General features: G+C 39.3%; 1 protein-coding gene across 2 annotated transcripts in view; it reads left to right on the forward strand.

Annotated features, from left to right (window-relative positions):
- Positions 1-18875, forward strand: part of MIER1 (MIER1 transcriptional regulator) — a 39390-nt gene extending 20515 nt beyond the window's left edge. For both annotated transcript variants that reach the window (XM_089515394.1, XM_089515395.1), the window contains 9 exons: positions 5268-5388; positions 8692-8756; positions 10045-10117; positions 10929-11080; positions 11637-11718; positions 12081-12175; positions 14395-14522; positions 15198-15337; positions 15953-18875. In XM_089515394.1, the coding sequence (XP_089371520.1) occupies positions 5268-5388; positions 8692-8756; positions 10045-10117; positions 10929-11080; positions 11637-11718; positions 12081-12175; positions 14395-14522; positions 15198-15337; positions 15953-16275 (1179 nt within the window). In that variant the 3' untranslated portion in view covers positions 16276-18875. The remainder of the gene's footprint in view (positions 1-5267; positions 5389-8691; positions 8757-10044; positions 10118-10928; positions 11081-11636; positions 11719-12080; positions 12176-14394; positions 14523-15197; positions 15338-15952) is intronic.
- Positions 18876-24083: the final 5208 nt, after the last annotated feature.

The following is a 24083-nucleotide window of genomic DNA, read 5'->3' on the forward strand; positions in this document are numbered from 1 at the left end:
CCGCAGGTTGCCTACCCCTGTGTTAGACACTTCAACACCAACCAGCTGCTATCCCCCTGTTGACAACTTTGAAAGTTCTGATCACAGTCATGAGTTAAGCCAGCTTCTGTTCCTCCAATTTCTTGTTATCTAGATCATCTGTACAAAACCCAACAAGAGGGGGTGTATTTCCTGTTTGCCCACTCTCTACTAAATTCCATTGTGGTAGAGGCCTCTTGGACTGAGGGTCAGAAAAGATCCCATTCTAAACAACCAGCGAAGGCAGATGGTTAGACATTTTTGGCAGGAGATTCTGCTGTTTGGCAGCCCTTGCCATCTGAGTTGCAAACATGCAACCCTGTTAGCTTATCAACATTTCCTCTAGGAGAAAATGATAATAATAAAATAAAATCTTTATTTATATTTCCGGGCTACAACTTTTTCTTTCTTTTCTTGAAACTCATTGTAAACCAGCAGCTCATGGCTTGTGGATTGGCACCAGTCCAGCATTTTAAGTAGCAGTTCTTTAGGAGGTTTGTGGGCTGCTCTAAACCTCAGACAAGATTCAGATCTCCCAAGCCAATAAGCTTTGGAAGCAAGAGGTATCCAGTGTCAAAACAGCCCCGGGTTAAGAAAACTGTAAGTCTGAGTCATGTTTCCAGGGAGTCATGGTAGCCAAGTCCTCAAGCTGTCCAGGGATTGTAAATCTGTGTCAGGTTTCCAAAGATCCAGTTGCCCAGTCCTTAAGCAGTCCTTTATCATAAATCCAATAAACACAGTTGCACAAGCTAAGTTATCAAGAGGAAGACTAAAAGTTGTACTGAGCAAGGTAGCTGGTGGCTGCAACTTCCTTATACATGCAGCCTGTTCAGCCAACACCTAGATCCCCGGCAGTTATGAGGGAGAACATTACACAACTGTGCTCCTTCTGATGCCTTGATTGCAGGAGATGCTCTGAACCAGATGCCCAAGCCTCCACCTTTCTCTGGGACTTGGGGGGGGGGGGTGTCACCTCCAACTTCTCTTCCTGCACTGGACCCAACCTGCTGAATTGGGGATTTGGCTGGCTATCAGGTGTCTGATGTGGCTTCTCCAAAGGTAAGCCTAGTTTGTCTTCTGATGATGATGAACTGTCAAGGGAGGCATCACAGTTTGGCCCTTCTATTTGAAGCAGACATTCTAATGCTAAAACTGACAACTTACTAGAAAAACATGATTCTGTGTCCTGGATGACTGGCCTGGGATCCCAGAAGTTCTCATACTATCTTGCCCATAGTACCGCAACTCCTTTTGGCAGATGGGTTTCCTACTCCCTAGCAGGTTCATAAAGCTGACCAGACAACAGCAGTTATAGCTCTTCACTTCAGAAGAGTAGTTCTTAACCAGGGAAACTGTTCTGGTTAGCCTCACTATTGATCATGCTGGCTGGGTCTTTTAGGTCCCAAAGTGGAACAACAGCAGTGTTCCCATGGTTTTGATAACCACAGCTCTGACCAGTGCCAGTCTTGTATCAAAAAGGCTGTAATTCCTCCAAGAAGAATCCCACATAATAGTGCCCCAATGTTTGTTAGTGACCTTCGGTTTCTTCTCTGTGTGGCAATACATTACTTGAATCTTAATTGCCATTAAATGGAGCTATATGATTTGGTTCAATACTCTCCCATCTATTGGTTCCATTCTTACTGGTTCCTTGTTTCACTGTTTGCAAGGAAGTGGAGGGGGGAAAGGAGGAAGGGAGGGGAAGGGGAGGGAGAAGGAGAAGGTGTGTCAGGACCTTAACTAGATTTTATTTTCACATAAGCTTTTGTGGAAATAGACCCACTTTGGATGCAGTACAAAGTGATAAATGCTCAGGTATACTGTAAATGGTATTAACACAGTTGTTGGAATGGGATGGACTGTAATGGAACTCAGAAAGATGGAAATCATGACCCTTATCCTTAAATTTTCAAAGGACTGTGTAATACGATACAGGATTCAAAACTCTCTGAGAAGATTCCTTTTGTTATATGTAGAGTAGCTAGGTTTCTTGTATTAATATAGCATGTCATGAAGTCATTGGCTTTGTTGATGGATTAGAATTTGTGAATATAATTCAGTTCAGCAGTTTTTCCATCCTTGTAATTTCCTTCTTTAAGGACCACAGTGGATTATATACTTCTAACGGTTACCATTGAGGCAGTGTCATATAGAGCAATGCAAAATAATTTCCATACAGATATTCCAGTCTCCAAATAAGATGGCATTTATTAACAAGCAGGACAGAGCACATTTAGCAAGGGTGCAGAGATTTGCTGTGTGTCTTTCATGCATCTTATGATCCAGAGATACCTTGCTCTCATTGCCAGAGACAACAACCCATGGACCAATTGAAACATAGTAGAATTTCTTCTTACAAATGATGCCCACCAACATGCACACCAGATGCTCTGTTGTTGCAGTTACCTAAAGACCAGTCTTTCTGCCACTTCAGGGAATGCTTAATTCCCCTGCTTTTCTAGCAGAGCAGTCTTGGAACACAACTCACTCGTTTTTGTTTCCTTGGAAAGCCCATTCATTTCCTAATTTTCTCCTATTGACTGAATTCTAGTGAAGGTTTGGTGCAGCCGGCCCAAAATTATTCTTTTTGTCCAGCACAGCTGCTGTTTCTTGCAGCACTCCTGCTTTTGCAGGAGGATTATTGGAGAGTCCTAGGAGTGGGAAGATACCAGGTTAGGAGCCTGTGTTGACCCCAGTAGATCTCAGAGGGCTACCTTAATTTTACCTCTGGGGTGTGGAGACAATTTTCCATGATTTTGGTCCTCCAGGCTATTTCAAACCCAAGAGAGACCTATCTTACAACAAAAAGTGACCCAGAACTTCCTGTTCACTTCCTCTTAGAGAAAAGGCCTGCCCAGAGCACCTCAGCCTCGCCTCATAGTGATGTATTGAGTTTTTGTCTAAAAATATGAGTTTAAGAGTTCTGAAAGCAGCTAAGTGTCCCTCTGCTTATCATTGTGTATATGGCCCAGATTCAAAATTTCTCAATTTTTTAATGCTCTTTGTTTTGCTGCTGAATAAGTCAAATCCTTCAGTTTCTACTCACTTTATGCTCGAGGAAGTTAGGAGTATCAGTCCTTTTACCACATTTCACATCTGTTACCCAGGGCAATATAAAGACACACTGGTTTCTTGGTAGCATCTATCCAAATAGGTGACTGAGTATTCACATCTCCTACCAGTTGATGAAGCTTCATCTTCCAGACATATACAGATCTCATTCAACTACAGCTGCGAAATCTTTGGCCATATATTTGTACATATTTCCCTTTATTATGCTGTGGTTAACAAGAATGGCCGAATTGCTGCCTAGGATCCCAAGACTCAAATATATTACTCTTGTTAATATCATACATGCTAGTTCCCTTTATTGTGTCCTTGTTCCATTTAACATGTTAGTTTAACTTCTGATGGTCTCTTAATCAGAGCTACCTCAAAGAGTTGTGTGAAAGATAAAGTGTGAAGGAGGAGAGCAGTGTACGTTGCCTTGAGTTCACTGGAGAAAGGGTAGAATTATATTGTAAATACTGATAAAAACCATGTTATTAAGGACAGTTTGCTTTAACGCAATTAGCCTCCCAGTCAGTTCTTGGGCTTGAACCTGTGGATGAAGATGTAAAATTTCTAGAAATTTTGAAGCCACTGAAAAATGGGGGCAGGGAGTTTCAGACAAGCAAAACCGCCCTGGAAATGTGGAGGAAATTGACATATACACAATACTTATTTGCAGTCAAACTCAAAAATATTGTACTGCTTTAGCCAATGAAATGTTTTGTTCATAGGTAAGAAATTACCATATTCAGTTGATCTGCTTGGCATATTTAGGAAATTTAAAAATATGAAAGCATGCCATTTTTGGAAGTACTGTAAATTGTGAATATAACATATTATAAAGAGAGAGCTGCAAACTTTTTGTGCCAGCTAAACACTTATACCCTGGTTTTGTCATCTGAGAAGTAGGGGGAAAACACATTTTGCAATAAACAAAATAAAGTGTACTATTAGTGTAGAGGGAGCCACTGTGATGTGGTTTGAGAATTGGACTGAAACTCTGGAAACCAGGATTTGAATCCCTGCTCAGCCATGGAGACCTGCTGGATGATATTGGACAAGTCACACACTCTCAGCCTGAGAAAACTCTGTAATAGGTTCACCTTAGGGTTGCCATAGTTCAGAAATTACTTGAAGGCCGACATCAACAAAAATATTAGGGCAGAAAAAGGACTAACAGTATATGTGGATATAATATTTATTCAACATTGAAAATACTGAATACTGCAGTGGTGTATATTTTAAGGCACAAAAAACCCTCTCCAGGTATGCCCCTATCATGAAAATGGCAAAATTCATTAAGTTCAGAAATACATCTTGGATATTAGTGTTATAAATATCTGATGTATGCATAGGAGTTGTTGTTGTTGTGTGCCTTCTAGTTGTTTTTGACTTATGATGACTCTGATCAAGTAGGGATTTGAATCCTGGTCTCCCAGTGACCTAGTTCACCACTCAAACCAACACTACGCTGGCTCCTACGCACAGGAATTACTGTTCTCTAATTCTGAACATTGTTTTGTATAAAAATCTTCATACTACAATACATAGTTCTTGACATTCTGTTTGATTAAAACCTTGTCTTAAAATTTTACTAAAGATGCTTATCTGTTCATGTGGACTCCGTATCCATGTCCCTCACTTACTCACGAGGAGCAAGTGGAGGGCATTAAAATGGAGGTATGCCCATAGCGCGTGCCCGTAACCACTCACGGGCATGCACCCCCATTCAAGCCTATGGGGCTTGAATATGTTCAAAATTCCGTTTTCGTGAGGGGGTCTGGAACGGTTCCCCTGCGAAAACAGGGCTGACTGTAATTCCAAAAGAGAACATATTCAACTGGAGAGTTTGTCTTTTGTTTTGTTTTTTGTGATCTCCAGAGTTTTCAGTTCTTCCACCTGAGAAACAGTCCAGTTTATGTTCCATTCTAGTCACCTCCATTTTTTTCTGGATTTACTTTTTACAGGCCTTCATAGTTCTACTTGTGTGAATTAGATGGGTGTTTATATGAGGCAGAGCTTTCACTGTGGAGGTAATGCAATGTTAGAATGCCAGGGCTGCTTTTTAGATTTAAAGTTTTCATTTTTTTACAGTGGATTTTTAGTGTATGATTAATCTATATTTGTATATGTATCAAACAAAAGGGGGCAAATTGAAATAAGAAAAATCATTGCTGTCTTGTTTCCATCTTTATAAGGAGGAGGCCATAAAGGATTCATCAGGTCAGGAAGATGAGACACAGTCTTCCAATGATGATCCAGCACCGTCTGTAGTACAAGAGATAATTCGCCCACGCCGCTGTAAATACTTTGATGCAAGTATGTTTTTTTTAATGTCCTAAGACCTATCATTTAAGCATGTTTTCAAATACTTCTCAATGTTTGGGCATTCTCATAAGGTTTTTCAGGCTTGGTGAATGATACAATATATTTGTGTTTGCTTTTATTTTGCTTTTGGTTTTTGTTCAGTAGTGCATAGACACAGTTTAGGAATTTAGTAGAATATTGAATTCTTTGGTAAATCATAGAATTATAAGAAAGAGAGAATGAGGGGACAATTATAGTGATAATGACTGGAATCTTCTATGGCAGTTACAATTGTATAACCTAAAGTTACGCACTTGTGACTGTTTATATATTTATAATCCCTGTGTAGGTGCTACATAGAGACATTGAAAGTCTCTTAGTCCCCACTTACAGGGCAACAGTGTGATCGATGAGAGTCTGTTCCCCCTCTTGCTTTGGAAGCAGCTGGCTGATGGTCCTACCCCCTCACATGAGCAATCTCTGGCATGAGGGGGAATTGTGACAGGGAACCAGCTTTTGCCTCTCACACTGGAGATCACTCATAGAGGGGGGTAGAAATAGCAGCTAGCAACTTCCCTAATGATGGTAATAGACTCCCATCAATCACAGTCACTACTTCTTGGTAGTTGAGGATGGGGCAGATCAGCCCAGGATTCACTGCATAAGCACCATAACAGTGGTGCTTATACATACATGTTACCATAAAGGATTCTTGTCAGTAAACTGAAGGATTAACAGTAAACTGCTTTGTGTGTTGGTCTTCATTAGATACTCTTGAGAACTAGAAGCGTGATGTATTTTGTAGCCTGATATCAGGGTCATGTGATAAATTTGAAATACATATGATGCATTCCCTAGATCTGAGAGAAATCCGAACATCCATATATAGACATTGGTATAATTTTTATGAGCCAAGACAGTGGTTGTTCATTGTGAATGCACAATAGAACTTTTAAAATGTCCACCTTAAGAACAGAATGCCTCCCCCCCCCTTTTTTTTTAAGCTTACAGGTTTTTAAAGGCATCTTGTAGGGCAGTGAAGGATGCTGACTGGGAATAAAAAACAATGTGGACTACACATTTGTCAAGATTGTGGCCAGATCATACTTTCCCAAAATTAAACCCTGATTCCTGATTGTGGAATCTGCCCTTGATGGTTGTGTTATGTTAGAAACGTTCAAGACTAGTGGTTCTTGTTAGTGAAATGTGGACTTAATTAGCATTACCTTAATTAATTTTCAGAAAAATGCCTTCTATTAAACTGTGGTTCAGAGAGTTTCTGTTTGAAGAACTGAGAAAATAAAGCTTTCATGATATTGCAGTATGTACAAATATGGATATTAATAATATCGCTTAACTTTTTTCACATTATTGTTAACCTGGAATGTCATGCCCAGCCTGGAGGACGGCTTGGAGGACTCAGAGGATGAGCATGCCAGCCTCCTATTTCCCTTCATATTTTATATCAAATCATTGTTAAAAGGGAAGCTGGGGGGGTGGCCTAGGCCTGACCCTGCTGTGGACTTGCTCACACATGGAGAAACCAATTAGGGCTAGCCAGGGTCCAGAAGGCACCCACCCTGAAGGGATTTCCTGAGTCCCCTTAATCCCTTTTGTCTACAGAGGGCAGTGAGAGGATCATGGCCAGAAGTGATTTCTCCAAACAATCCCAGACAGGGAAGCACTGACAAATCCCTTTGTCTAGTTTACAGCAGTCACCCAAATATCCGCTTCTAGACCAACCCTCCCCCCCCCCCCCCCCGGGAAACCATTTAGCAGAGTTTCTAATCCTTTCAAGGCTTGGTTTCTGCCCCCAAGACACAATTCTGGTTATATATACAGCTAATAAAATAGCCCTTCTTCAGTCTGGGTGTAGTTTGCAAGCAGACAGGCACTCTGTTGGTTTGGCTAGGCTAGGCTCCTCAGTACTCTGGTCAGTGCTCCCCCTTACCACAGTGGCTATTGAGTTCTTCTCCATTCCATACTCCCATCAATTGGAACCAAAACAACATGCCTGGTCACACCAAGTACTGCCTAAGAGTATACAAAGTTGCTGAACCCCACTCAAAGCTACAGGTTTGGACAGAAACATTCCAGGGCAACAAAACTGGGCATTCTGAGGCTGAGATTAAAACAAAAGATGCAGTAACTTGCTCTTCTGGTTTAATAAGAGTTTTCCTTTGGACTTTTGGTTTATTGATAGAATTATGACTGACTGATCATTATAAAAATCATGCGTAAGAGAGACAATTATGTGCTGTTCTCAAAGGGTATTATGAGAGGTGCACAGGTCACATTTTAACCTTCTGATCTATTTGGAGGTGATGTTTCAGGACTGGATTGTATTTCTTACCAAAACTTTGATTGGGCTTGTGATGATTTGGTAGACAGACAGACATTCTGTGTTTCTGAAATTCCCAAGCTTTGTTTATTGCAGTGGGAGGGCAACTTTTAAAATTTTATTAGGATAAAGAACTTACAGGTTGTGAATTTAAGTTGGATTAGACTAGTGTATGACCATCAGCAGTATTTTGCTTCTCACTGCCATGTGATTCTTGTTCATGCAGTCTTTTTTATAACAAAAGAAACATTAGACAATCTGCTAGTGTAGTGCTGGTGCAGCAGTGAAAGTCAAATTACACATGTATGATGTTCATCATGCTTGAAGTTCTTAAAACAGGTTAAGATTAACCAAAGTTTGTTGGGTTCAGATGATACAATAAAATGGGATTCATATAAATAAAAGCTGATGATCTCTTTTTTTGGTTATCTCAAGCAGATAAGACAGATTCCGTTTTTTCTCTAGTAGTATAATTAAATATTGAACAAAGTGTTGTCAATAACAGGACCTGGTTTTCTTTTAATATGTTTCAAGTCTTTGCCAGCTAGTAACACTGGCTTCAACAAAAACATAATGTAAATGTTAAAAAAAAATCCAATTTGATACCTGAATTTCATGCTTTTTATAACTGTTGCCACTGTTCCTGGTTAAACTTGTTACTGTATATATAAACATTTCAGCTTTTTTTTTTAAAAAATGACTACATAGGAGTATACAGGGCTTTTTTAAACATGGAAATCTGCTTGCTTGTTGCAGTTCTCAGTATTACTCAGTAAGGAAATCTCTGCCGTAATTGTTCACATAGACATCATAGTTCAGTGTTCAGTTCAGTAGTTGTGACATCATACTTCAGTGTTCAATTAACCAACCAGATTTGGCTTTGAGAAATGTCACTAGGATAGACTTTATTTGGAGGAATGTGGTTGAGGGTGGTTATCAAGATTTAAGTGAAAGATCTTAATATTCTTGTATAGATAGTGAAATAGAAGAGGAATCTGAAGAAGACGAAGATTATATTCCTTCAGAAGACTGGAAAAAGGTAATGTTTGTTGCCTTCTGATAAAGCTGCATAAGCATATATGCCTATTATGTAAATTACCTTGAGCCTGTTAGACAAAGAAAATTTTCAGGAAAGCATTCTTGAACATTGTGCTCAAAGTTCCTTTTTGTCAAGGGATAATCCCAACCTGTTGGAGAGATTAAAGCATTTTTGAAACACACATTGAGGATTGAATTTGAGGTTGATATCACAGGCTGGATATACTATAATCAAACTTGTAAATTGTGTTTGCATCCAAGAGACCACAGTATTTTTAAGGAAAATTCTCACATTCCTAAATTTAGGCTGCATAAAGGGAACCATATAGCCCTAACTTAAATGCGAAGTATTCTTCCTTTTGAGGGTTTATATTGAAACTCTGAAGTTGGTAGTTTAATATCTGCTGACCATAAAAGAGTACTGAGCTGCTGTCACAACTAAACTGTGGAACATGTTTCACTAGTGATAGGACTGTGTCATATCCAAACTACTTTGAAATGACTTGCCTCTGTTCTCCCTGTTTTATCAAGTTTGGCAAGCAGCGTAGTTTTGAGAAAAACTGACTGTTGGGAAAGAATTGATGTTATTTGATAGGTGGTTCTCAGATTAAGCAGTGAATACTGCCTTGGTACAGTATATTTACTTCATTAAATGGAGAAGGTTGGCATTTAAAATAATTTGTTTTTGTTTTTTAAGTGCACCATTTAATGAGGAGTGCATGTGTACTGGCCATATTTACGTGCTACCATATGCCAGAGTTCTCAAACATTTTAGCATAGCCATAAGCAATGTGCATATGATGGCCTTCCCTCAGTAGGATGAGTGGCTAAACAAACCAAGAGCTCAGCAGTATTATGTCAAAACTAACTGTCCTGCCCTTAAAAAATCAAAATCTGAAAGGTTTGTAGTTCTGATTCCAGAAGCGGCAAGAGAGTAGTTAGGTTTGGACAGAACTATAGCCCTTCCCTTCCTTTGGAGTTCCTTGTGTTTTTAACTGTTTACCCAGATTACCTGTGTGGTAATCACCAAACAAGGTTTATTACCATCCGGCTTGTGAGTCCATGTTTCCCTTGAGTCCTGTTGTATGTGAATGCATGTCGATTTGCTTACAAAGTGATTGTTTCCATTGGTCAAAGATGCCAACAATTGTAGAAATACTAATTTTATAGTTTTTAAAAATGGGTTGTTGTTGTTTTCTTCACTGGAACTCAGCTGCATCTTCTTACTAATAACTATAGTTATTTTGTCTGTGATTACTAAGGGAATGCCTTGCTATTTTTCAAAATAGGAAATCATGGTGGGCTCAATGTTTCAAGCTGAAATTCCAGTTGGTATATCCAAATACAAAGAGAATGAAAGAGGTAAACTTAAATTGCTCTTAACTGGTAGTTTAATGGATTTTTAAAGGTGTGAAACATTCATATAAATTATTGGGGAAACCTAGCAGCTTTCAGAATATGGCATTGTAATTTTTGACACAAATTTCATGGGTAAAAGTCACCACCCAGTGACATGACTGTGTCAAACTAATTGTAAGAGCCATGTCCAAGGCACAATCCAATGTATTTCTAGTTAGAAGTAAATTGAAACCAATGTGGTGTAACTTCTGTAACTATATGGCCTGAAGATTGGAGTCACCAATTCTTTGCAGACACTTATATAACTTACATAGGCAATGGCTTTCCTTCGTATAGTTTCCTGGCTAGGTATCTCTAGGTCTCAATAGGGAAGTGACCCTCTGCTTCTGAAGCACCAATAACCATAAAGTTCTACTTTCAGAGTCCCAACTTCCAGTCAGTTTCCTGCCTCAAGTTACTGTGAAAGCTTTATGAAATTTTTAAAATCCTGTAATTCATAAAAATTCAGAGAATGACTTGTGAAATATTCATCTGTTTTAGTTTATAATTAATTTATAATTAATATAATACAATTTTATTATTTTAGTTGTCAATGAAATTTAATTAAATAAATTAATAAGTAATAAAATACTAAAAGTGCGCCCTTTGAGCACTTGTCCAGTCTGGAAAGTTGTCCCCACCTTGGCTTTGGTTGCCCACCCAATTTAGAATTAAGGTGAAAGAAAAAGAAATACATACAGTACTTATTTATATTCTTTTTAAGTTTAAATGTTGTTAGACAATGTATATATATATATATATATTTTACATTTAGTTTATGAGAATGATGACCAGTTGCTGTGGAATCCAGATTACTTGACTGAAGAGATAGTGATTGAGTTCCTTAATGAAGCCTCCAGACGAACAGGAGAGGAGAGAGGAATAGATGCAATACCTGAAGGGTCTCACATTAAAGACAATGAACAGGTATATGAAAATCCTCAAGGTGCTGGTGACAATAAAATGGTATATATTCCTTTTATTCTGTCTACCATAGTTTGGCTGAATTGGACAAATAGTTGGATTCAGCATAAGTCTCCTGCAGGTAGAAAAGCTTTTTCTGCTAATGAAAGGTTTTAATCCAGTAGAACCTTTCTGCTCAGTGAAGGAGGAGACAGACTTCACAAATTCCTTTTTACCACTGCAGTACTATATGTCCCCTGCAGATCTGTTCCAAAAGGTTGGGGGACTCCCCAGAACAGTGTGGGACTGCTAAAGTAGGCAGAATTACCCAAGATTACTCCTCTCCCTTTTCGACAGTAGGAGTGTTTTGAGATTTACTCCACTTGGGGACACTCCCACCAGTAAAATAAAACTCATGGTCTAATTATATTTTGGCTTATCTTCAGTGCTGGATTCAGCTGGAGTACAAGCAAAACCTTTATTAGATATACTAGGATTGGAAATACTCTGACATACTGTTTTTAAACAGTTGGAAAAGCTTGAGAAGTTCATCATTTAGATCTTTTTTTTTCTTTCCCAGGCTTTGTATGAATTGGTAAAATGTAATTTTGAAACAGAAGAAGCATTAAGAAGATTAAGATTTAATGTAAAAGCAGCCCGAGGTATTTATATCTTTCTTTTTTAAAATGTCTTTCATTATCAAGAAAATTACTGCTTGGCTCCATTCACTTACAAAATAGTTGTTGGCAAATGGCTTCTCTCTATGCAAGAAGTACATGGGAAAAGGAGATAATGTCTTGCTGCATTCTGCTACCTCAGGCAGCCTTTTCCCCAGTTTAGATAAAAAGGAAGTCAGGCTGGGTAGACTGTAGATAATAAATATAATTTACCTCAAATTTACCTTGGCACTATATCTGAATTAGAAACATTCTGACAATTATTAGTGATTTAAAAACTGAATATATATGTTATTTACTTGCTTTTGTTGCTCGTTAATATACATTTTTATATTCCTTTCATTCAGAGGAATTATCTGTCTGGACAGAAGAAGAATGTAGAAACTTTGAACAAGGGCTGAAGGCTTACGGAAAAGATTTTCACTTGATTCAAGCAAACAAGGTTAGTGCATTGAACAATAATTCAAATAAGAAATGCAATAAAACTAGTGACTGGCAATGCCTGGCCTGTTAAGAGCTTTGGTTTCTAATCTTTGGCTTCCAGTGAAACAGTTGTCATAAATCTAAAATAACATAAATATATGCTGAGAGATCTTGTAGCACCTTTGAGACTAACTGAAAGAAAGAGTTAGCAGCATGAGCTTTCGTAAACAAGTCTGCTTCCTCAGATGCATTTGTCCAAATATATCTGAGGAAGTAGACTTTGTCTACAAAAGCTCATGCTGCCAACTTCTTTCTTTCTGTTAGTCTCAAAGGTGCTACAAGGTCTCCATACTGATTCTAGAGACTAACATGGCTAAATCTTTGAATTCTAAAATAACAGTGTTTGTGGTATTGAAAGGGTGTAATAGATTATTCTGTCACACATTCAATATCTGGAAAACGTAATTTGAATAAATGGTAGCAGCCTTTCTAGAATTTTGATATGGCTATGAATGTCACTTTTGGTTCCTGTCCTTTTTAGACCCATGTAGATGTAACAGGTGCAGTATCTCATTCCATCTCTTCCCGAGGACCAGTTTTCCATTTATGTAATAGCAAAGGTTAAGCATTGTGCTGGTACAATTTGATCCCCATATTGAGATTGGTAACTTGTGTTTTCACTTAGCCGCATCCAGAAAAAAAAAATCCCTGTAGGCATCTGGAGATCCTCCAGTGCAACTCTCTGGTCAGCTTCTGGCAAAAATATCATGTTCACCATTATCTGCGGTTACCGGCCATGGCAAGTCTAGGAACATCATATCCCCTGTGGATACGGGGGCCAGACTGGATCAACTTTAAGGCTAACTTAAGTTCCATGTAACTGGCTTCCAGTCTAGTTGAGCAGAGAATTTTGTTAGCTCTAATCATGGTTAAAATCAGTACCAACCACAAACGCTAAGGCCCCAGCTTTCTAGCAAGACCCACCATTAAAGGTAAAGGTAGTTCCTTGACATGAACGACTGTAGGGGGCGGTACTCATCTCCATTTCTAAGCTGAAGAGCCAGCACTGTCCAAGGACTGCTCTGGTTGTCATGTGGCCAGCATGCCTGCGCTCAACACTGTTACCTTCCCACTGAGAAGTGGTACCTATCTGTCTACTTGCATTTGAATGCTTTTGAATTGTTAGGTTGGCAAAAGCTGGGACCAGTGACAGGAGCTCACCCCATCATGTCGCACCCAGGCCTCAAACTGCCAACCTGGAAATCTTGCAGTAAACAGTCAGTGCCTTAACCACTGCATCACTACATTGCATCCCACCATTACTGACACCTATTCTGCTTGCCTGTTTCTTTGCCCCCATCCCCATCCCCTTCTAGACAGCTTGGCTGAGCTATTTCTAGCAATGCCATAGTGGTACTACATCAGTGTCTCTGGGGCATTGTATGAAATTACTATGGTGGTGTGTAACCTGCCTTTGGAATGATGTAGGGACCCACCATAATGTCACTGATACGTTTTTCATTTGAATGCACTTCTAGAAGATTTTCTGGGACCATGTCTTTTAACAAGTCTTTGCTTCCAGGAACATTTTTCACTGTTGTTCTCCAGGGCTTGCACCACTTTTGAGTAGCCTTCCAGGTGCATTTAAAGCCCATTGCTCAGGGTATTTTTTTTCCTCATCCAGAATTTACCTGTCAGGGACTTGACAACACTTTATGTGTATTGCTTCCACACAGTGATGTCATTTAGACATTCTGAGCAAGTGCTCCATGGAGGTCGAATAATTTCTTCAGTTGGTCAAATAAATCGTATTTCTCTTATACAGCATTTAGTTCTTGCCTAAGCCTTACCAAACAGATGCCAAATGAAAATAGGTAGTTTATATTCTAGTTTATTTAAACAAGTGACTAAAAGTGTAGCCAAAAAAAAAGTAACAAAACAATCATTTTCAGATAGCTTATTGATTTACTGAGTACAAACTGCTTTTTCAGGACCATCTAGCGTCACAGTGCCAGGACAAGCATGTGCATGGTGTGGTTTTGAAGGGGAATTGCTGGGACAGTTTGCTATTTGGCTGCTTATCTGATGGCTGTTCCCTTCTATTCAGCCAATGGCATATCTGCCTAAATTCCCAGTTTCAACTGGGATCTGTCTCTGAGAGGACTTAACTCTGTTTTTCATACATTCCGTATAGAAAACAAATTAAATACTCAGTTTTTAAAATTTTTATTTTCATAGGTACGAACAAGATCCGTTGGAGAATGTGTGGCATTTTATTACATGTGGAAAAAATCAGAACGATACGACTTCTTTGCTCAACAGACACGATTTGGTAAAAAGAAGTACAATCTGCATCCTGGTGTAACGTAAGCTGTGCTGTTTACATATCATCTTCTCATGTTTGTGTACTAAAACCAGTAGAAAGCTAGATGCTTTCAAGCTAATCAGCAGTAGAAAATATATGTTCATGCACACTTTTAAGTTCTGCTGTTGTACATTATCAGTTTCTTAGGCTATCTTCTCAAAGATCCAAGTCTTTTCATTCCTTTATCTGTGTTCCCCCCCCCCCCATCTTTCTTCCAAGAAGTCAGATCGTTATATGTACTCCCTCTTTATTTTTTTTGCAATAGCATTGTGAGATAGGTTATAGATGGTGTCTGACTTAAGGGCACAGAGGAAACCTTGTGGCTGAACAAGTGCTTAAACCCACATCCCTCCATTCCAATTCAAGTAGTCTGCTCAGATGTCCCACTAGCTTTTCTGCCACATTTTGGTTGTATACCCTCCCCCCCCCCCCCCCACAGGACACAATATGGTATTATCTGGCACAGTATTATATGATGATGTCATTGTCAAATAACAGGAATAGAGCATGCTGCACAAAAGTAGGACTGAGATCCATAGAGGCAGTAAATAGCATGGTATCTCAAAAAAGATGAATGTTACAGAGTGGGGCAGGCTTTTTGGGGAGTCCAGTTTATTTTATTTTCACTTGATTAGTTATAAGTAATATGAAATGCAGATATTTTCTTTGTTTTAAGGGATTACATGGATCGTCTCTTAGATGAAAGTGAAAGTGCTGCATCCAGTCGAGCTCCATCCCCTCCCCCTACGGCATCTAACAGCAGTACCAGTCATTCTGAGAGAGAAGACAGCACAACCAGCAATAGTAATCATAATGGTTTGTAAAATTTCTATTCTTGCATACCTGAATTTAAAAGTCTTTCAGTTTGTTTTTCAAAATCTCATTGCACTGACATCAGTGAGATCTTTTTTTGTGAGCAGAGATGGTGGTAATGATTGTAATATTAAAACAGCAAAGTTGTGTTAGATGCTTGAAAGCAGTTAAATGTTGAGTTGCAAGTAGTTCTTGAGTGCACAGTTCATCTACAGTGGACCCTTCCCATCCACAGGGGTTGGGTTGGATGGCAAAAAACCCCCACAGATGGCCACATCCCATATTATTCAATAACAGCAACGTACCTGTGGACATGCCATTGCATCCACCCACACAGACTGCTATTGAATAATATGGGATGTGGGAGTCCATGGGCGATCAAAATGCATATTGCCAGCCTTCCAATACAAAGAGTCCACTGTACCTAGAAGCCAGTTTCTGTGAAGCTCATTTAGGAAATTGTAGACTAAATTAAACTGTTGTACTTCACTTATCTAATGGTGGAAATTATTGCTTTTGTGCCTGTTAGTGGTTTAATGCTGTTTTAAAACCTTTTTAAAAAAATGATAGACGTTCACCTTAATGCCTATTAATTCTTATGTTTTTCATGTAATGTAGGTGTTTCCACTAATGGGCCAGGAGAATTATCAACTAAAGAAGAAGTAAAACTTGAAGGATTGCACGTAAATGGACCAGTTGGCAAAAACACATCACTTGTGGATTTTGATACAAATGGCTATGAAACTGAAAATCTCCCCAATCATTCTAAACTTGCTCATTCAAATGCAAGGAATGAAAATGATTTTGAAGACAAAAATGAAAGACCTTTGAAGAGAAGAAGAGTGAACAGTAATGAAAAGGAGGACCCAGGTTCCTCAGAGATTTTCCCAGAAGCAGTGTCCCATGGCAAGTTTAAAGAGCACGAGACTCTGGATGACTGAATATTTGATTTTATTTCTTAAAAGTATTTTTTGGTGTAGGAAATTTTCAGGGTTGATAGGTTACCTTTACAGATTCAAATCCTTTAATTTATTAAGATATTGAAATACATATTGGTTGCTTGCTTCCGATCTTGAAATTTTTCTGTCCCCTCCCCCAAGTCTTGCAATGCAGATGAAATGGAAAGGAGAACACTCTTGAACAGAGCCGCATTCTGCTTAGCCTGATAAAGGAAAACTACTGTTACTGAGACAGTTCTGTGCAAATTATTACCAGAGTACTAAACAGCTGTACAAAATATAGTGTGGAAAGTAATCAGTTTCATTGTCCATAAGATTAGATCGCAAATATAAAACAGAATGAAGCATGGAGATTTTCTGTCTACTGGAAGAGAAACTGTTTTGGGACAGTTAAAGAATTCCTGTAAATCCTGAGAGTTGTATGTGAGAGAATATTTTTATATATATTTATATATAGAAATATTTAAAAATAAACCAAGTCAGGTTTGTATTTGTAAAATTGTTGACATCAGTGATGTCTTTGCATATTCTTATCTGGATATAAGATACCTTCTGTATTTTTCCAGATTCTTTGTAGCCTTTGAAAGATTTTTACAATACCTAAGTCATGATTGAGCTGTCATTTCTAAAAGTTAGTGTGTAATTTTCATACTTTGTACAGTATGGTAAACTTTTATGAGACTTGATCTTCTGAAGAGTTTGTCAGCTTCATTTTATTTTGCTAAAGTTTTTTTATTAACAAAGTAATCATGTTTGAGAAAGCAGTACAAATTGTAAATGTATAAAATTCACACCCAATTATTAATCTCAGAATTTTGAAATTTCTATCTTCGGACAGATTGTGACTTTAAATTTTGGAGATAAGTATGATGCTTCAATTGCACAAATTTCTTGTTTATATAATTGTTCAAATTTATTTTTATGAGACCATATTTAAATCATCAAAATGCTTTAATGTTCCTAACCTCTGTTAGCCAAAGTCAGACATTACATTATTCATCCATTTATTTTTACACTTCAGTGAGCACAGTAGGATTAAGAAATGGATCAAATAATTCTGGCTGCCTTGATAAAATACACAGCTTATATTTGGGGCCTGATCTTCACCCAAGGAATCCATTTGGATTCATGCTGCTTCTCAGGAAGCAGAAGCGGCATTGGGAATAGTTATTATTGCATATATATGTATGGATATGCATGCATATGAAGTACTGTAAGGGGTGATAACTTTGACAGAGTGGAGAAAATAGACCCTAATAACCATGTTTTCCATCTACAAAAAGCTTTGGATTGTGGCCATGATGGTGCTTTATAATGTCAGTTCCTTTTTGGGATGTAAAGTCGTTCATAAGAAGTCCCTCTTCCTATTACATCAGGCTATCGCTACAGTAATTTTAACAAGTCTAACCGTCCTGAAGCTTGCTTGAAAAGCTCACATTACACTGTTTTAAGTTGATCTAAGTACTGATATAACTTGAGAAAAGGTTCAGTGTTTGGTCTTTAGTTTTGAACCTCAAAAACCTTTCTAGGACACCCAACATAATTTTGTTGTAGACATCACAAAATTATAAATTTCACCCCCTGCTTTCTTTGGAAATGGTCTGAGTGAATTCTGTTTGTTAACATTATAGGGCTAATATTTATTGTCTACAGTTCAATGCAGTATATCTCAGTTGGCTTAATTAGCAGATGTATAATCTTGTAAACTTTATTCGTTTAGAGGAGATGCCATGGCTGATAAATCCCAGTTTTGTTAATGTGGGAATCCAAAGTTTTCATAGCCTCGTATCAAAGATTGTCTTTTACAAAGTGTTTCAGAGCAAGGCAGTGCATTGCTTTTAGAAATCTTGTTGCAACTTTGAACATCTATTTTTCTGTCCTTTATCTATATATTTAGCAAGCTGATAATGCTTGCAAAACAGTTCATAGGAGTTTATAAGTATATTGTTCTCAGGCTTGTAAGTAAAATATAGCACTGTGTACATTTTCAGAAATTTTACTTTGGTCTTTAATCTTACCTTTAATGGTATGCCTAAGAAAAGTCCTGACATTCCGTAATCAATATGTAATGCTCAGCTGTTCTTAAGTATTTAATTGTAATGTGCATTTTGTTAATGCAGGTGTTTATACAATATTTTATTCATGTTCTTTAAAATGCAGCCACTATAACTTGATAAGACATTGCACTAGTAGTACTATTTAAAATTCTAGTAATATAGTAACCTATTCAAGAAACTTTTAATGCATTTTGGAAACTCAAAAAATCTGTTTCCAAATTGGATTGAAAAATCAGTGCAGCTTTGTGTATAGTAATTGTAATGTATATTTTTACGCACTATTGTGTCCTGATCCATGAAGTGCATTGTGTGCAGCCTGAATCAAACCTTCAGTTCAACAGAGCTGACCGTTGGCTTTATAAAAGGGTTTAAAGTGATATTTTGAAAGAAATTTAAAAATTTGCAAATTAGTTTTTATAAATTTTTCACATAGTACTTTTGCACTGTTGGTAATCCCTGTGTCCCTTCCCTAGCTCCCTGTCTGCAATTCTGGAAAAGCTTATTAAAGTATTTTTTTAAACATAATGCTTACATAAATACAGTTCTTGAGTATGGTAAGAGTGGAAGTTTCATTTCTTTAAGATAGTGATTCCCAAAGTGGGCAGTACTGTCCCCTGCAGAACAGCGGGGGGGGGGGGGGGTCAGTCATAGTATCGGCACATAAGAAAGATAAGGGGAACCAGTAGGTGTCAGGACCATTTTTTTTTTTTTTTATTCCATGGTGGGAATAGGGTTGCATGACACTTCTCTTTTCAGGGTCCCTTAAAACCACCTCGAATCCTTGTTAATCACATCATGTGGTGCAAACTCACTCCTGTGGCACCATTTTTGGACTGACTGACTGGAGTGAGGAGTTAAGAGCATGTGGTGGCAGGGAAGAAGCAATGGCAAAAAAGGAACTTTCACATGTGGGATCCTGCTGGGATTTGGCTGGCAGTTTAGAGCTGGAGGGCAGCAGAAAAAGAGGAAGACTGCATGCTGGGTGTATAGACTCAATTAAGGAGGACCCAGGAATGGGGCTGCAGGACCTGGGCAGAGCAGTTGAGGCCAGGGAGTCTTGGAAATGTCTCATCCACAGGGTAACCATGAGTCAAGGTGAACATGATGGCATCTAACAACAGAACAAATCAATCCTGCACTCCCTAGAAGCCAAGATGATTAAACTGAAACACGGTTGTACTTTGGCTACATCATAAGAAGACATTACTCAGAAAAGACAATGCTTGGAAGACAGAAGGAAAAGAGAAAGACATGCATGCTAGTGAATAGATTCAACAAGGAAGCTACAACCCTTAGTCTTCAAGATCTGAGCAGTGTTGTTGATAAGATGACTTGGAGGCCTCTCAGTCTTGGGGCCAAAGTCAACTTGATTGCAGTTAACATCGTACTGGCTGACTATATAGTCCTAGAGAATCAATCAGGGTTTATGAGGTGACAGTTGTCATGACTGAGCTGAAAAGAGCTATAGAGTGAAAATGATAAAGCTAAAACTTGAATTTGAAGCATATTGTAGTTGAAGCCTTAATAATATATAGTATAAATGGGTTTTGGTGGACAATTATGGCAACCCTAGGCAGACCCAGGGCTAGCCTGAAGGAAGAGACTCCTCCCTCCTTAACTGTCATCTTCAGACCTGAGAGGGAGTGATCAGGCAGACCCAGCTCCATCAGGGCGAGCCTGAAGGAAGAGACTCCTCCCTTCTTAACTGTCATCTTCCGGCCTGAGAGGGAGTGATCAGGCAGATCCAGCTCCAACAGGGATAGCCTGAAGGAAAAGGCTCCTCCCTCCATAACTGTCATCTTCCAGCCTCCTATTCCCCTCCAGCTATCCTCTGACTGTGTGGGGGAGAGGCTTGCGTACCCTAATGAAGTTGTGAGCTATGCTGGCGGTAGTATAATAGCCACCGGCAGGGCCTCCCATGGCAGACAGGTCACAACCAAAGGGTCTGACCAAGAGCACCAAAGGGCAGGATGGGCTCTCTAGCCTTATGGCAACCATCCTAGGAGAAGGAAAACTAATCCCAAACCTGGGCAGATGGTGCTCATGTAGCCCTGTAAGGTCAACCATCTAAGAGAAGGAAACTAATCAAACCTACGACCCAAGGACCTCGCTGTCACCGTCCATGGTTGTCAAGGCCTCAGCAGTCGAACATCTGGTTTAAAGGGTGAGGCCAGTTCTGTGCACGCTGCACTCCACCAGAAAAATCCATTGCACAGGCTTGAAGGATACATCCAACGTCATCAACGTGCTTGTAGAAAGCACAGATGAATCCTTCCTGAATCTTCGTTCACAAAGTAAAGCCAAGAAGAAGAAGTATAAATGGCCCTGTGTTATCATGGGCCTTCAAGTCATTTCCACGTATAGGTGATCCTAAGGCAAACTTATTTTTCTGGTTTCTTGGTACTATTTCTTCAGAAGAGGTCTGCCTTCCTTTGAGGCTGAGAGAAAATAACTTACCCAAGATCACAATGGTTTTCCATGGCCAAGCAGGGGTTGAAACTTTGGTCTCCAGAGACAGTCCAACAAACCACTAAACCATGCTGGCTCTCTCTAATGGTACTATGTGCCCTATAATAAATTAACAGCATGGAGTTCACAAGTATATTGTGTGATACGTTTTAACATATGTATTGAAATATATCCGAGAGAATAGAAATACTAGCAGTATTCTATATGTCTTGTGCTTTCATTGGCCATCTAATATGCATTTCCTTGCACATATTCCCCAATATCGCACCCTAATAACATTTTTAAATGTTCAAGAAATCATAAAGAGCATCAGTGGCTCTGAACTACAATTGAAACCCTTAATGATATTTGAAGGAACAAAACTGAAGGCCAGATGAAAAAATTATGTTATAGTTACACATAGCTTAGTGTGTCTCATTTGGCAAGACCTTGAAGAACAGTTTGAATGCTGACCACATAGGTCACTGGAAATGGAATAATTGGAATATCACAAAGTTACCATTCACAGACTGCTATGGAAAGGAAAATTAAAAGTATTATCGTATATACTTGACTATAAGTCGATAAATTTATGCCCCCAAATGGACTCCAAAATCATGGATAGACTTATAAATTAATAGTGCTTATAAAGTTCTTAAAAGAAGTGCCCATCGTCTTCTACAGCCAGGGATCTTTAAACAGCTCCGTTTGAGTCCCCGCACCCTCTCCTCTCTCTCTGTGTGTATTATCTCTCAGCCTTCCCTTGCAGGCAGAGCTAACAAACAGCTGCTGAGGCAAGGGACAGAGAGAGAGTGCCCAGCCTTATACCCCATTTTGCAAGCCATGAGCCTGCGAAATCCTGGGGGTGAAGGGCAGGGAGAAAGAGAGGTCTGTATCCTGTTTTGCAAGCCATGAGTCTTGGAAATGTTGGTGGTAAAGGGGGGGGGGGGGAGTGCCCATCCTTGTTTCTCCATTTTACATGCCAAGACTGTGACCCTTGGGAGAGGTCTAGAGAGGAAGATGTAGGGAGGGAAGTGGTGCTTTGTTTCCCCCTTTAGATCTTTTGTAACATGCCCCAGTGTTTGACCCTCAACTTATCCATGGGTCATATCAAAATCCATGATTTTGGCCTCAAAAATTGCCCTCAACTTATACATGAGGTCAATTTATACACGAGTATATACAGTAAGTAGCTATTATGAGGAGATGCTGAAAAGGTCTCGGCTCAACCAAGAAGGGAATGACCTACAGCTATTAAATTTACATGCTATTCCACATATTCACCCTGCTATTTCCAAAGTCATAGCCATGCTAGTCTGGAAAATGCAAGTATGCAAAGGGATCTTGTAGCACCTTGAAGACTCTCTGAAAGAAAGAAGCCGGTAGCATGAGCTTGGGTACACCTGAGCCTACCTCTTCAGATGCATGATGTAGGCTCAAGTCTACAAAAGTTCATGCTACCAGCTTCTTTCAGTTAGTCTCCAAGGTGCTACAAAGTCACTTTGCACCCTGAAGTTTGACATACTTGGTATGTCCCAGGTTTCTTTAGCCCTTTCAAAAAAAAAAGTCTGGTCATGAAATGCTGCTCTGTTGCTATCACCTCTGAAAATGTCCTTCCTGAAAACCTCTTTAAGGTTTTGAAACAGGAAATAGATGGAGCAAGATCTAATGAGAAAGGAAGATGGTCTATGCACTCAAACCTCAAATTCTTCAAAACATTCATTGTTTTGCCAGCCCTGTGAGCAGGTGCACTCCTGCAAATATAGAACACCTTTGAGCAGCTTCCCTTGCCATTTTGTCCTTCAATGCAAGTTAGAATAGTATTCTGCATTAACTGGCCCTTCTGAAGATCGTGAAAATATCTTCTTTATCCCAAAAAACTGTGGCCATGATCTTTCCAGCTGACCTTTAAGTCTTGAATTTCTTTGGCTGTGGAGAACCCAAGTGCCACCACTGCAAGGACTATTATTTGGTCTCCAGATCCTAGTGATGTAACCTTGTTTTATCAATAGTGACAAGTTGTTCCAAAAACTGCCAATAGATCACACAAAATCGTGCAATATCAACTTGCAAGTATCTATTTGATTTCATTTCTAGTCAGCATTCAGAACATTTCAGCACCCACTTGGCTGACAGCTTCTACATAGTCAACTGTTCATAAATTATAAATCCAATGAATGCCTGGGATATCCCTATCTCAGCAAACGTTTTAGTTGAGGTTTGCAAATCTGCAAAAATCAGATCATGAAGACACTCAGCATTTCAGGAGCTGACACTGTTGATGGCCTCTAAGGTTTTGCTGTATCTTCAGTCTCAAAATTTGCTAAAAGTTGGCATACCACTTCTTCACTTGTCACTCAATGGACTTTATCACATGGGAGGCCAAGTTCCCAAATCCCGTGCAGAAATGGGATTTAAATCCCAGAAAAATCCAGCAAAAATGGGATCATTTTCAGACATATCAGGACACTGAGCATTAATCCAACATTAACCCACACAGAAAATGGACAAAATCGGCCACTTTTTACTTTCCCAGAAATTGGCAGTTTATGATAAAAAATAACACTCTTTCAAGCTACAATGACAAAATTACACTTACATTTTGGGAAGTGAGTTGGGTCAAGTACCTTTCAGCACCTCTTCATATGGGATGGGGCTTGGAGGCTCTGTTATGCAGTGGTTCCAGTCTCTTTTGGAGGGGCAGACTCAGAAGGTGGTCTTGGGGGACTCTTGTTCGACTCCTTGGCCTGTGGAGTCCCACAGGGTTATGTTTTGTCCCATGTTGTTCAACATCTACGTGAAACTGCTGGGAGAGGTCATCCGGAGTTTTGGGGTGCGGTGTCAACAGTATGCAAATGATACCCAACTATATCTTGCCTTTCCATCAGACTCCAAGGAAGCCATCTTTGTGCTGAACCAGTGTCTGCTGTCAGTAATGGATTGGATGAGGGCAAACAAATTGAAGCTTAATCCAAACAAGACAGAGGTGCTCCTGATCAGTCGTAAGGCAAGTCAGGGAACTGGGGGTGTGCCTGTGCTGGATGGGGTTACACTCCCCCTGAAATCTCAGGCTTGCAGCTTGTGTTTTTCCCTGGACTCAGCTCTGAGTCTGGATGCCCAGGTTTCAGCAATGGCCAGGAGTGCATTTGCACAATTAAAACTAGTGTGCCAGTTGTGCCCATCTGGCTACATTGACACATGCTTTGGTTATATTCCATTTGAACATCTGTAATGCACTTCTACATGGGGCTGCCTTCGGAAACTTCAGTGGGTCCAAAATGCTGC

Source organism: Sceloporus occidentalis, unplaced genomic scaffold, assembly GCF_023333645.1.
Source record: "Sceloporus occidentalis isolate IW3139 unplaced genomic scaffold, rSceOcc1.0.p SCAF_3, whole genome shotgun sequence".
In the NCBI taxonomy this organism is placed as follows: Eukaryota; Metazoa; Chordata; class Lepidosauria; order Squamata; family Phrynosomatidae; genus Sceloporus; species Sceloporus occidentalis.